This window comes from Dipteris shenzhenensis, chromosome 17, assembly GCF_047967505.1.
Source record: "Dipteris shenzhenensis isolate YYH24624 ecotype China chromosome 17, Dip_SZ_1.0, whole genome shotgun sequence".
NCBI classification, from domain to species: Eukaryota; Viridiplantae; Streptophyta; class Polypodiopsida; order Gleicheniales; family Dipteridaceae; genus Dipteris; species Dipteris shenzhenensis.
The window spans coordinates 5,519,876-5,535,272 of record NC_141612.1 but is presented as its reverse complement, the minus strand read 5'-3'; the positions used below and the strand labels follow the sequence as shown (position 1 = coordinate 5,535,272).

General features: G+C 42.0%; 1 protein-coding gene across 2 annotated transcripts in view; it reads left to right on the top strand.

Annotated features, from left to right (window-relative positions):
* LOC147891574 (3-hydroxyacyl-[acyl-carrier-protein] dehydratase FERN, mitochondrial-like) overlaps positions 1–14,658 on the top strand; it is a 31,917-nt gene extending 17,259 nt beyond the window's left edge. The window contains exon 2 of one of the 2 annotated variants that reach the window (XM_087388926.1): positions 14,530–14,658. In XM_087388926.1, coding sequence (XP_087245052.1) covers positions 14,530–14,550 — 21 coding nt within the window. In that variant the 3' untranslated portion in view covers positions 14,551–14,658. Of the gene's footprint in view, positions 1–5,726; positions 5,894–14,529 lie in introns of those variants that run through there. The other variant, XM_087388927.1, reaches the window with a different exon arrangement.
* The last annotated feature ends 739 nt before the right edge of the window (positions 14,659–15,397 follow it).

Below are 15,397 nucleotides of genomic sequence, written 5' to 3'. Positions count from 1 at the left end.
AGCTCTTCCACAAAGTTGGCTGTAACATCTCCTCCATCATGAGGAGTTGATGCATCTGACACAGCCATACTTAAATCCCTTTTCTTCTCTTTAGCTGTGCGCTTCTTATATTCTCCAATATAATGACCTGGCTTCTTGTAATAGTGACAAATGCCCTTCTTTTTCTGCTTATCTGCATCACCCTTAGCCTTATAAGAGGGCTGTCCTGAATCAGCTTTATGCTGATGTGCGGGCTGATTGGCATGTGGCTTTTGCTGCCCTTTACCCTTGGGCTTGAACTTGGAAAGCATGGCATGCTCGCCAGCCCGGGTTGCCATATTTCTGCGTGTCTGCTCCTCCTATAACAGAAGTCCTATATTCAGCAATTGTTCCCTCAAGTCCTGAAGCTTTGTGAGGTGGGAATTCATGGAATCTCCCTCATCCATATGCGTATGAAAAAGCTCTCGCTTCAGAAAGGAAACTCTGGCATCATTTCTTGCTGCAAACATACTCTCTAGTATCTCCCAAGCTGCCATTGATGTCTTGCATGACCGATGTGAGGTATAATGAACCTCTTGACAGAAAGAGAAATCACTGAAAGGGCTTGTGCATCTCTAGAGTCCCATCTTTTTTGCTCTGCTGTGGGAGCTCCTAGAGCGGCAGCTCCAACTACTTGTGTTGCATTTTGACCTCTACCCTTGCCTCCAGCTGTAGGAGTGACATGTGTTGCCACTGTATCTGGGCTTGCTTCATCTCCATTGACATAATCCCAAACATGTCTGCCAACTAAGATATTGCGAACCATGAAACTCCACAAGGAGTAGTTGGTGCCATCCAACTTATCCTCTCGTGTGAGAACTCCGAACATCTCATTGGGGTTGTTCTGAGCCATTTTTGCTAGATAAACAACAAACTGACCAAGTAAAGTCCCTTTCTGGGATGTCAAATGCACAAGTAAAACTTGCAAAGAAAATTTGCCCACAGTGACAAATACTGTCATAGCCTATCAAAGGCTCAAAATGCACCTCAATGCTTTGCCGAATGCCAAAAAATCTGCAAATAGAATTTGCAGAAAGTGGCAAAAGTCTGCAAATTGACTCGTACTGAGTCCATAAATGCTTGCAAACTTCCAAAATGCTCTTTTACCTGCAAAATTGCAACCCAAATGCAAAAGTCCCAATTTCTTGCAGGAAATTGCATACAAAAGAGGGCAAATGATATGAAACCTTCAAATGTTGCACAAATTGCACTCTGCCTGCAAAAGCCCCAAATTTCACTGCAAAATTGTAGCGTAATTGCAAAAGCCCCAAATTTTTGAACAACCTGCAAACCAACTGCAATGTCTGCCCACGAATACAGAATGTTCTACGTTTTCTGCAAGATCTGAGACAAACAATGGCTATCTGCAATCAATGCCTGCCAAAAAAAGAACCAATTGCTAGAGTATGCCTGCATGAATGAAACCTGCACAGAAGACTTGAAGTGTACGGTCAGTGTACGGAATGCAGGACAGTACGAATTGTCAGTTCGTACGTTGTATGGACGTCGTACGGTGCTGTACAGAAGCAGTACGGACTTGGAGCAGATGTATGGAATGTAGGTCGTACGGCCCCACAAGTCTGTTGGTGCAGTTGTACGGCAGCACGGACGAAAGATGCAGCTGTACGACGACCTGTACGACCTTGTAGTACGGAATGCGGGCGACTGGCTGACAGTACGGCGATTGGCAGGTACGGACGATGCACAGCAGCTGTACAGCATGGGTACGGGCTGTACGGACGGAGTCGTTGCAGGTTTACGGATGGCAATCAATACAGCCGTACGAGCTGTACGGGCAGGCAGGAGCGGGAGCTGGAGGTTGAGCTTGCGAGCAATGGAGCAGTTGAAGCACGGGCATGAAGAACCTGCTCTGATACCAAATGTGAGAAAGAAAGGAAGCAAGAGCAAGAATGAGCAAAATGGAGAGAGTGAGTTGAACGTAGTTCACTCCCCAAAAGTGTACTGAACTGAAGTGAAGTACAATGAAAGAGATGAGGGTTTTGTCTAAGTGACAAAATCCTATCTAATCACTAACCATATTTAGAGATTAGACCGTGGTTAGGGGGAAAAAACCTCTAAGAGAGAAAAGTGCCCCTAACCCACTTATTACATTACCTGTATGGTTTTGGATTTGTCATGTTGACTAATCATTAGCCGATCCGATATGTGTGTGAAGGGGATGATTTGAGGAGCAGGAAGTCTCGATGGGCTGAGTTGATGCAGGATTTTGATTTTGCGATTCGGTATAGGAAATGTTCTTTGAATAGTGTTCCGGATGCCCTAAGTCAGAGTAAGATGGTGAATGCTTTGTCATTTACCGAGATATCCAATGATCTATTTCAATCCTGGAGAGTGCTTTAGGTGACTGATAGTCATTTCAGTCATCATTGGCAGAAGGTCCAGGATGGCACCGGTATGATTGATCAGGACTCAGGGATTGTGCCACCTATGGTTTAGGCGGCAGGAAGTCAGTGGATGATTTAGAATGGCTTGTTGTTCCGAAATGAAAAATTTGTGTACTAGATGTATCGGATCTTTGATCCAGGATTCTTCGAGAGTGTCATGACGCACCTAGTGTAGGACATCTTGGAGTACACAGGACTTTGTCTCTTGTGAAACATAGTTTTTACTGGCTTAAGATAAGAGAATTTGTGAGAACTATGTTGAAGGTTGCCGTACTTGTTAAGTGACCAAGGCAGAACGCCTTAGAAGCGCGGGGTTGCTACAACCCTTGGACATTCTTGGTAATAAGTGGAAAAGTATTTCCTTGGATTTTATTACGGGGTTGCCACGAACGCGTAAGGGTCATGACTCCATATGGGTTGTGGTGGACCGCTTGACAAAAATGGCTAGATTTATACCTACTAGATCCACTATCATAGCGTCTCAGTTGGCTCACTAGTTTGTTGACCAATTGTTTTGTCTATATGGGTTACGTCTGACATAGTCAGTTGTAGGGACTCTAAGTTTACGAGTGAATTTTGGATGCTTATCTTTGATAAGTTGGATACTACTCCAAGTTTGAGTTCCTCTGAACATGCCCAATCTGATGGTCAGACGGAAGTTGTGAATCAACTTCTAGAGGATATGCATCGCGCATATGTTTTCAAGAGGTAGTCATCATGGGAAGATTGCTTATCCATGGTTGAGTTTGCTTATAATAGTGCAAAGCATTCTAGTATTGGTTTTAGTCCTTTTATGCTTATGTATGGGTTTCAACCTAAATCTCCAGTAATGGTCGGATTGAAGGGAATCAAGAATGATGCTGCAAAGACATTCTTGGAAGATATGCAAGAGATGTTGCAGTTTGCCAAGGAGTCTATTAGAAGTGCCCAAGACAGGGACAGATTCTATGCTAATAGACATTGTTTGCCTAGAGAGTTCTCTATTGAAACGATGGTGTACTTGCGTATTCCCAAGGAATCCAAGAGTCTCAGTGCTGGATACGTTAGGAAGTTATTCCCCAGATATTGTGGTCCATTCAAGGGTATCCGAAGAATTGGCCAAGTTGCATATGAACTCGATTTGCCTTCTAATGTATTCCAGGAGCGATCGTGGTCATATCAGTATGGATCTGTACGGAAGCATCCAGCAGGTTGTACGGAGTTGCAGCAGATGGTTTGGGCTTGGAACAGGTACGGAACAGCAGCAGCAAGATCCTGCCTGTTTGGAGAAGCCTCTAGGCAAGGAAGGAGGGTTGGAACAGGTCGGGGCATGGGCAGGAATGCCTGGGCCAGTGGCTGCCTGCCACGTGGTGAGGCAGGACCTGCAACACCTCAAGAAAGGTGCCCCTACCAGGTCGGTTTACAGAGCCTGGTGGGTCGGCCTATTGCCCCTTCCTGGTCAGCTGTTTTGGGGGGCTCTCAGCTCCTATAAAAGGGGAGAGCCCCTAGGGCTCAGAACACATCACTGTGGCAGCCTTCAAGGAGCAGACTGGAGCAGTGGACCAGCAGGTTTTGGTTGGCCTACATCCAGGAGGACCAAGGGAGATCTGGTACTGCAGACAGCTCAAGGAAGGGCTGCAGCGTTCGCTGTCTTCCAGGGCAGCAAGGTACAGGGATCAGGGGATCCACGAGAGCAGCATTCAAGGAAACAGACTGGAGCAGTGGACCAGCAGCATTTGGGCCTACATACAGGAGGACCATGCGGGAGCTGGGTACTGTAGACAGATCTCAAGTAAGGGCTGCACCCTTGGCTGTCTTCCAGGGCAGCAAGGCACAGGGATCAAGGGATCCACTAGAGCAGCAGTTGAGGAGCAGACTGGAGCAGCACAGCAGCAGCTCTTGGGCCTACATCCAGGAGGACCAAGAGGAGCTGAGTATTGCAGACATAGCTCAAGAAGGGGCTGCAAACCTAGGCTGACATTCAAGGCAGCAAGGTGTAGGGATCAAGCCATGGTGACTAAAGTCTACACAAGTGAGTAGTAGGATAACATTTTGTTAAGGACAGAGGACCAGGTGGGACTCTGGACTATTTTGTATTGTGTCCATTGGACGGAGACATATCTTTTGTTGGTGCTATATCTCTCTTCGAGCATTGTCTATTTGCTGGCTTGCACATATGTATGTTCAGCGAAAGTAAAGAAGTTTTGGATTCCATAGTCAAACACTTCTGTGTGAATTCTTGGGCTACCTATCAGTCTTCCTCTGGTGATTTCTAACAGCTCGCAATCCCCCCCACCTACCCAAAAAAGTAAAAAGAAAAAGAACAAGGTGGGGATTCCATTAAGGCCCTGCCTTTTGGATTGACATTATAAAGTAGCTCCATAAAAATTTCCAATAACTTGTAAAAGGGAAACGAAAAAGCAAGTGAAGGTGAAGGAATATGGGAAATGGTCGATGAGTAAAAGAGAGGAGAGAAAAGAGGTGAAAAAGATGTGTGGTGGATGGACCATTAAATAAAAGTGGGGACGTGCCTATTTTGGCAAGAGTAATATAAAGGTGGTGTTATACAAGAGACAAAGAGAGCTTCTATCTTTAGCGAGAAATACCTAACAAAAAACAAACCATTTAGGATCTCCACAACAAAAGACAAGAACATTTAGGACCTCCACAAGCAAACAAAAACCTTAAACCCTAAACACATTAGAAGCTCTTAAACTACTACTAACACACACTTTAAAGCTCATACTAACCACAATTTGCATGGTCAAATTGACCAAATGAACTAACTTCAAAACTATGGACCTAAAAACGAAGACATCCCTTAGGACCCTTGCAGAGCCCAAAAAATCCGGGTTGACCCAGCAGCAGATCATCCCAACCAGCAGTCTGCCAACCCACATCTGCTCTTGCTGCCGACCTTGACTCATACTAATGCCGACCCCTACCCTGCTGTTGGCTTTGCACTATTGCCAGGCCTATAAATAGGCCTAGCTCTCCTGCCCTGCACTGTTGCTGTGCTGCCATGCTGTCACTTGCTGCTGCAGCTGTTCTTCCACAGGCACAGACATGCGCACAGCTGTACCAGCTATTACTGCTGTAAGCTGGTCTTGCTTTATGGACTCCCCCTTCACTGTATTTCCTCATTCACTCTCCAAGCTCATCCATAACGGGGTAAAGTAGTGCACAACCCTTCTCCACTCTTGTGTTTCTAGTAAAGGTGTATTTTGCTCCCGAGAGAGAGAGAGAGAGAGAGAGAGAGAGAGAGAGAGAGAGATGTGTTCTAATCACTAATATCTTTATGCTGGTATATGTGCATGGCCAAAGAATCGAGTTTAATCTGGAGTGCCACAAGGAGGATAAAGTTTTGGTGATTGAAGGAAAAAGCACGGTTATTGTGCCATCTCTCTTCTGTATTTGAGATTGTACCAAATGTATCTCACATGTTCTCTAAAAATTTTGACCAAGGATACATCTTTGAATCCTGAAATAAATTGCCCATCTTATGTGCTTGGATACTACCCTTTCTTGCTTTTCAATGTATTTATTTTCCAAATGCGTTTGATTAACATGGTATTAATCCCTCATGATGAAAGAATTGAGGACATGCTAAGATTCACATGCCTTTCTTGTCCAATTTTAATATTGTCCTTTTGTAGGGTGTCGTATTCTTGATATGATCAAGGGACAAATGGAAAGGCAATTTGGAACTTGTTCAACACAACAATGAGCAAGGAGTTGGAAGGCACAATTACCGTAACAATGTACGTCTACCTAAACAATTGAAAAATGATGAGGTAGTTGACTAGTATAAAATTTAACTAAAACCATTCTAGTCAATCCAACCCACTAACCTAATGCTAATGAGCAAGTAATCCACTAATAAAAATTCATCCTCAAATTGACATTACATTGCTATGAGATTGATTGATGTTCATCAAAATCCCAATTGAGAAGCTTCAAAGCTCCACTTTCTTTTTTTGCTTCAATATATGCCCTATGTTTGTGGTGGTGCTTTGTTTGTTTTTAGTAGAAACCAACTTTTGTTTTTGTTTAAAAACAAAACGTAATTTTGCTCGATAAAGGGGTGCAAAAGGAGAAGTTGAAAAACAGAAGACTAGTAAGCTATCCTTCGTGGCTACATTGGCCTCCTTGCCTCAATTGCCTAGCACTAGTTGCTTGAGCGATAGGTCCCATTGCCAAAAGAAAACATTGAACTAGACTATCTCTTGTTTACTCTTTACCACGAGTGATTAAACACACAACCCTCAAGTTACAGAATGGCCTAAGGGATTATGCACTCAGTACAAAGCACGTAGACTTAGTACCTTAGCCATAATCTTAGCAAAGTTATTTAATGATGTGGTTTACATTGGTTTCCCTCACACCTAGATCCTTAACACAATTGTTAAGATCTATAAGACAAGGGATCCCATGAGCCTAGGAAACTATATAACCATTATGATCTAACATGTCATGTCCAAGATTTCTCCATCAACACTTGTTGACACTTACGGTAGTTACTTTGTGGAGTATGTGTTCATTTGTGAGCCCCCAAATGAGAAGTGCATGAAGGGGGGGGACCATAGGACAATAGAATTGGGTACATGGACAACAAACAGGCTCACAAGGAGAAAGATTCCTAAGCTCTGAAATGTCTCTGCCGCATCTACCCTCCATAAAGGCTTTCCTCTGCGGCTCACAGATGGAAGATATGTGTAGGGTTCAGCACAAAGAAAGAGACGATGAGATCAACATTGACGTCAAACAACGTACGAACACTTGCAGAGCAAGGTCTATGGAGCTATGTTATGTCAGTTATAATCACGGAAGCTACATGGCAAGGTTGGAAACCAGAGGGGTTGACAATGCTTGACAAATTATGGACCTAGAAGGATAGGGTCTATGGTCACACCTAGGCCTAGGCAATATTGAGGAGGTGCAAATAAAATCTAAGAGAGGGTTCTTATGGTAAGATCCCCTGGGGGACACAATTGATAAGGCCACATGTCAAGCATTAGGCTAGGAGGGAAGATTCTAGAGGGAGCTCAAGAAAAGTGGTATGTAGAGAGAGAAATTTCAGGGATGAAAAGTGATAATGACGGAGCTCACTAGCTAGAACCCGCGGCTGGGAGGTGATCTAGAGAAGCCCTCTTTATTATGAATGTTTCATTGGTATTAGAGCGGTTGATCCTGCTTGTAAGAGTGGGCTAGGGCGGTGTAACAAGCACTGCGTGAAGCGTGGAAGGCAAAGGCTTTGAAAAAAGTAACACATATGTCCAATCGAGTCGAAATAAAGGCAAAGGCTTGAAAAAAGTAACACATATGTCCAATCGAGTCGAAATAACAACAAATCGGCCTGTGTTTATTTGAAACGCTTTGCGCCTGGTTCTCCTCTGGTGGAAGAAAAGTTCCAACGCCAAAACTGTCACGACGAACTTCGCTTTACATCGTCGAGGGAGTAGTTACGTTCAAGTCATTAAGGATTCGCAGCCCAACAGTTTGTTTTGTCACATCCAGGCGTTAAGGATTCGCAGCCCAACAGTTCGTTTTGTCATGACTGTCACGACCCGCCATCGACTTGTGCAAAGCAAAGCATGAGGCGTGGGGCTTACTGCGACGACAACAGAGGAGACGAGATTCTACAATGCCAAATTTTACATAGAGTCTTCAGCTCCAGAAGCTCGTGCACAATTAAGGATCCCAGAATTCAAGTCGCATCCTGAGAAGGGACGAGATCATTGATAACCACGTCACCGTAAGGTCTTTAGACCTTTGAAGAAAAGCCACGTCATCTCCTCTCTTCCGAAGGATAAAGCCATTTTCATTCGAAGGGCCCTCTTTCTAAAAAAGCCTCTCTTTTCTCCAAAGTCTAAGACCTCTTCCTTCCAAGAATATGTGCTCTTTCTTTAGCCTTGCCATAATTAAAAGAAGAGGATCGAAGATCGAGATCGAGGGACACGAAAAAGCGGGATTGAAAGGCGAGAACGAAATCAAAAAATTCTTGTTGATTTCTATATAAATCCAAAACCTCAAACAAATACTAGGGAAGTGGCCCATCATATTTTTCTCTTGATAAAGCCTTTTGCTTTATAATATCTAGAAAATTCTAAAATGATGAGTTCAGAAAGAGAGGAGACGATCAGGGACAGAGAAGAGAAGAAAGGGCTAGAAAAAGAAAAGCGATCATGGAAGAGGAAACACAGGATGAAGCACATAATGAAATTCACGATAGTATGGAAATGTAGGACGTTGATTATAGTGATTATGAAATTCCTTATTTAGAATTTATTAAACTAGAAACTCGAACTCAAAATATAGAAAAGCAAGTAGGGACGATTAATGATACATTAAAAGCCCTAATTGAAGCCATGCCCAAGTTATCCGATAACTCCCATGGTGCAATCACTGACTCCTCCTAGTCAAGTTGAGAGGGTTACTTCTCGACTCAAAGAAACCTCAAACATACTTAAGAAGTTGAAACCATCAATTTTCAATAGTGAAGAAAAAGAACACAACAAGGACACGATTAATACGTTCTTGCAAAAATGGCAAGACTTCCAGTGACTCAGGAATACCCCTCCTGAAAGTCAAGTCGTGGAGCGAGTCTTTCAATTGGAAATAAGGCTTATAAATGGTGGATGGACCTCAGAGAAAATGATATAACTCCTAGGTATTGGGCTGAATTTGAACACGCTTTTTTAAAAGAGTTTTTACCTTAAAAATGAGTTAGAAACAGCTTGGGAGGCTTAAGACAATTATACTATGGGTAAGAACACTCTAGTCTAATACATAGTGAACTATAGGGAGGCAGTCCTTAAGCTGAAAGGAATTGATGAATTCCAAAAGATAAGGGGCTTTGTGAGAGGTTTGAAAGACACCTATAAGATCGAGGTGAGAATAAATTCTCCGAAGACCTTTGAAGAAGCAATTGAGTAACCCAAATATACAACGACATGACGGGGAAATCTAAAGCTATAACTTTTGGAACAAACATGGTTTGTTCCTAAGTTTAACAAATTTCCCAATTTGAAAAGGAAGGGGCACTTCAAGAAGGAGGTTTCTTAGGCACCACCTAAGAAACCTCAAACACAAATATATTCTCTTGTGAAGAATACAAATCTTAAAATCTTGCATATTTTTCAAGGTGTATACCTTTTATTTTGTGGGAGGGGGGACATGAAATTTTCATATTTTTTCCTTGCATATTTGAAAAATTTTAAGGAAATCCATGCATATTATATATGGACCTCGTCCCCCCATACCTTGGATTTTGGATGAGGGTAGTAATATATTACACATTGAGTTGGCGCCCCAGGCAACTATCGTGACAACGTCTTGTAACATGCCTTTTGGATTCACTCAACATTGATCTGCCATTCGTTTTCTGAATGATGATGGATTAAATCACTTGAACTTAGCAAACTCCTTTGAGATAATGTTAACTCTAGATCCTACATCGACAATGAAACTAGAGATAGTTTGCTTTCTGATATTCATTGAGATAATTGATACTTGGTCATCTTCCACTGGAGTATCAATGACCGGTATGGTTACTAGGGATTCCACATTCTTGGTTGGCTTATCATCGCCTTGGAGATATTATAGAAAAAGATTACGAAAATATGGAAAAAACTATAATAGTTCAACTAAGGTTAAACCGAAGTTCATTCCTTGGAAAACTTCCCATGCCTTTGCCATGTGAAGAGATGGCTGTAACTTCCATTTTGGGTGCTCCTTGTGTCTTTCTTGTAGAGGCTTCATCAAGACTTAGAAGGTCTACAAGATGCACTTGGAAGGTCTACAAGAGTAAGTGGACCACCTGAGCAATTTTCTCCTTCTTTCAATTATGTTCATTTGACTAATTCTGGTGAATGAGAAACGTATTATTGCAGGGAGAATCCAAAAAGGAGTGGGAGCGAGGCATGAAAAATGAAATGGACTCTTTGCTACAAAACTAGACTTGGGATTTGGTTTGCTTACCTATGGGAAAAATAGCATTGCGGAATAAATGAGTTTATAGTATGAAGGAATAAGATGGAGGAAAAAGGAGGTACAAGTGTTAGGAGCAATGAGATAGTGGAGCAACAATTCAAGAAGCAAAATGTGTAAAATACACAATACAAAAAGCAAACAGAATGGAAGAGACAAAGAGACCCCAATATACGTGCTTCACCTAGTGTGGGCTATGTCCATGGAGGAACAGCCAATCCTGCATCCTGCTTATCTAGCAAAAGCTAGAAGATACAAGATACAAGTAATATATCCATTGCCTTCCTGCTATGTGAGCCACACCCTTATCTTACAATGTTGACCACACAACTCATAAGCAACTCATGCACCAAGTGTCATGTATTTTTACCTTTGGGGGTACTGCCCCTAAACCCCTACTAAGGGGGGCCTAATGCATGTCGTGCCCCCCCTAAGGAACCTCTGGTGACATCCTAGGGGGGGTGTCGCCCCCCCTACCCCCTGTTCATGGAATGGTATAAGCATACCTAGTCCAAAGCATGGCAAAAGAACAATCTTTGAGAAAAAAGATCAGGCTCCACATACAACAACAAGGCAAGGCTTGTAGTAAAGGGGTTTGCAAAGAACAATGGTATAGAATTTCATGAAATATTATCTTTTGTGTTTAAAATGACTTCAATCACAACTATTTTGAGTCTTGTGTGTTGTAGAAGACTTGCATCTTGAACAATTAGATGTGGAAACAACTTTTCTTTATGGGGATCTAGAGGAAGATATTTATATGCGGCAACACAAGATGTGAGATAGGGTTTTAGTAGATGTCATTCTGACCATTGTGTTTACGGTGGAATAGGGTTTTAGTAGATGTCATTCAGACCATTGTGTTTATTCTCAGAAACTAGACAATGGCAGATACGTGATCTTGTTATTGTATGTTGATGACATGCTAACTACAAGCTCTAGCATGTAGGATATAAATGTGCTCAAGAGGAAGTTGGCAAATACATTTTCAATGAAGGATTTGGGCGTTTCAAAGCAAATCCTTGGCATGAGAATATCAAGACATTGGAAAAATTTCAAATTGACATAACCTCAGAGTGAGTACATTGAAAAGGGTTTGAAATGGAGAATGCAAAACCTGTTTATACACCTTTGACTAATAATTTCAGATTATGCAAGGATATGCATCCCAAGACATGGGAGGAGATTGACTATATGTCAAGGGTTCCATATGCATCAGCAATTGGTAGCTTGATGTATGCAATGGAATGCACAAGGCCAGATATTGCACATACAGCTGGATTTGTGAGCAGATTTTTGAATAATCTAGGTAAAGAACATTGGATGGTTGTAAAGTGGTTTCTTAGATATTTGAGAGCTACAACTGCTTATGCTTTACTTTTTAGAAGTTCAAACATTTCTCTACAAGGATATGTTGATTTAGATATGGCAAATGATAAAGATGAAAGAAGGAGCAGCACCGGGTATGTTTTCATTGTAGATGGAGCAACAATAAGCCGGGTTTCAAAGTTTCAAATGGTTTTTGTGCTTTCTACAATAGAAGAAACATATGTTGCGGTTACAAAGGCTAGTAAATAGATGATTGATTGCAAAGGTTTATGGAGGAAATTGAGAAGAAGAAAGAAATTCTAGCTTGTATAGTGATAGCCAGAGTGCTATTCATCTCGCAAAGAATTCACCCTTCTATTCAAGAACCAAACATATACATCTCAAATATCATTTCATCCCATCTACATTGGGGATGGTCAGTTGAAGCTGGTAAAGGTACACTCTATCTATAGAATCTTGCAGACATGCTGACTAAGGTGGTAAGTAGTGAGAAGTCAAGATCTCTCTCAATTTTAATGTCACCCTCAAGAATCAGGAACAATATGTGAGATAGCCAGATCCAAATAATTTCAGTGAGTGTAGTAATGGTGAAGTTGCTACTATGATCAGTATCCAAGTGGAGATTGTTGTATGTGGAGCCTGATCTTTTCTTTTGGAGGTTGTTTTTTGGCCGTGATTTGGACGTAGACATGTTTATACCCATTCTATGAAGTGGATTTGTAGGGGGGGCAATGCCCTCCCCCTAGGACTATTGTCGGGGATTCCAATGGGGCCAATGACATGCATTAGCCCCTCCTTGACGGCCCCAAAGCCAAAAAAACATGAAAATTGGTGCATGCATTGCATGATAAAAAATGGTAAGATAAGGGTGTGGCTCACATAATGGGAGAGCAGTGGATATACTACTTGTATCTTGTATCCTCTCGCTTGTAGGATAAGAGAAACACAGGACTAGCTGTTTCTCAGTTGATGTAGCCCATACTGGGTGAACCATGTATATCTTTCTCTTCCATTTTGTCCACTTTATATATAGTGTATTCTATGCATTCCGCTTCTCATATTATTGCTCTATTATTGCATTGTTCCCAATAGAGGTGGGGACTTTTATTGCCTTATCAAAAGTTGGATTGGCAAAACGAGTAAGGAGAGATAACTATACACCTAGAGGTCTAGGAATTCTACCCAAATTGGCACTTTGGAGGGTGGAGGTGAGTTGGGGTTGAAGGTAGGTTTCCACATCTTGATAGATAGTGGCAGACTCCTAGGTGGTCGGGGACTATGGATATATCCTACCACTGTGCATGAACAGAGCCACTTCATGGTGAAATTTCATTCAACATTCTGGTGTGAACTTTCACTGTAGGAAGTTTACCTTTGACAGAGCCAGGATATGGTTGAGTTTTTTCAGTATCTCCTTTGCAGAGGTGGTGTTGGGGGGATCACCAAAGATCCTCCTTGCTCTTGGTGAGAGATGCTCCCACACTGACTACTTTGGGGTCGCAGGGGCTTTTAAACAGGCTTTGACTACCTCCTTGGAGAGCTCCCACATAGGTTCCTTTTGACACCTCTGGAAAGGTTCACCCTTTCTTGATCTACTACATTGTATGCTTGGGGGGGGGCTCCATGAGTAGGATGTTTCTGAGCTTGAGCAGCAAAATTCACATCTTTTGCGTTTTGTAATCTGTTCATGTCGTTCTAGAAAAGTGAGAAGTTATCTGGTGCAGACCTAAAGTTTGCCAATAGTCTCTTGAGTCCTTTGTTAGTTGCCCCTTTCTTTAGTTCTTGCATATCTTTATCCTCCAAGTGTAGGGTGAAGCCCGGTATATTGGTTAGATCTATCGTCTTTTCTCTTGTCATTTCTTACATGTCCACATCTTGCTCTCTGGTAGTGTTTGTCTCATGATTGGGTCTTGCCCCTAGATCTCTGTTAGTAGAGTCATCTTCTTTGGCGGGTTCAGGTTGAGTAGCTTTGGAGGTGGCGGCAACCCTATCTCTCCTACCATCTCTAGAGGAGGTCATCATTACTTGAACAGGAGTGGGAGATACACATATGTTATAACTATGTTGTCAATGCATAATTTCTTGACACTCATGCACCATGCATAGACAAAATTGATAAAATGTGAATGCCCCAACAAACAAACAATGTTTTATATTTATCTTACTTAAGAAAAGGTTTGTGCAAAGTTCAATTCCTTCATAACGGATATGGGTATCAAATGGATTTTAGGTTGTCAATATAATCACCAAGATGTTGTCTTCTTTCGACTACTTAGCTCATTCTTATATTCTTATTGTGAGAAGCTCTAACAATTTTTATAACTAACTTGTTGAATTTTTAATGCATGTACTTCACAATGCCAAGTTTTGGCCCTTGCAATGGTCCTATGGGGTCAGGGTGATAGTTTTTGTTAATAAGGTCCATAGTTAGGTACTTAGTTCATTTGGTCAGTTTGACCAAAACCTTGAGCCAACCTTAAGCGAGATTATTATGAGTTAGTTGTGGGTTAGGTGTAGGCTAGTGTGTTAAAAGTTGTTTAGGGTTTTGTAGCATTTCATTTTGGTAGTGTAGTCACTAGTGGATTGGAGGCGTCTCTCCTCCTCCCCTGCTCTGCTTTCTCCTTGGTGATGACTCTTACCTTCCTCTGCATCTCCCTCCTGGCTTCCTCCTCTCTACATCTCTCTCCTTTTCCTTCTCTATGTTGAAGGGTCTCTACATCTCCTTTCAACCTCTCCTCTCTACATGTTGTTCCTTGACACTATCCATGCTGGCAGTGCATTTATTTCTTGTTTGCCTCTGTTCCTACAGACCCTGGTGGATTTTATGTAGCATTCTCATGTGGCTAGCAAGGTTAATAATGAAATTCTCTATTTTGGTGGCATATTGGCTTTGTTGTCATCACGTTCATGGTCCTCTGTAAAGTAATGAATTTCGATGCTACATGTTGGGTCATCTCTCCATCATATGAGCTAGGTGCCTGCGTGATTATGTGGAGTTTATGTTTGCAGTTGATGGAAGACCCTATTCTGAGATAGTGACAAGGATTGTGAGAGTTTGTAAAGACCAACGATATGCAACAGAAGCTCCAGATCTACTCTGTTTTCTCTATTTAGAGTAGGTACTTGAAATCTCCCTCATCTAACAACATTTCTATGCTTTGTTAGATGATTAAAGCGAGAATATAGATATAAAAGGGGATTTGTCATGTCTCTCCGCCTATAGCTGTGCTAATACAACTTTAGGTAGTGATTGGTTCTCGTGTGTGTGATCATGGAAACCTCATTTTCTTTACGTCCATGTGTCTATGTAACTTCATCTTCGCTGTGTTCACAACCCTCTCTCCTTTGCATATGTTTTGTGGTGGTTTGCACTCTATGGATTCCGATATTGATATGGCTGACTACAAAGGTGTGCTTCTCTGCATCCTCTGCATGCGTATTCATGTTGAGAGCAAACATTAGGATGCTATGCGAGTAATGCATATAACATTTGGGAAAGTGCTCTGCTTGGCAGCGAATGCATCTTCAGTTGTTGCTGTGTTCTGGTCATTGTCTATGCTTGACAAAAGGAACATGTTGTTGTCTTGGGATCTCTCTTCTTCGGACACTAATGCTTTTGTATTTTCTAATCATCCACTTGCCTATACGTATGTTGTGTGCCTATTTTCAAAATTTAT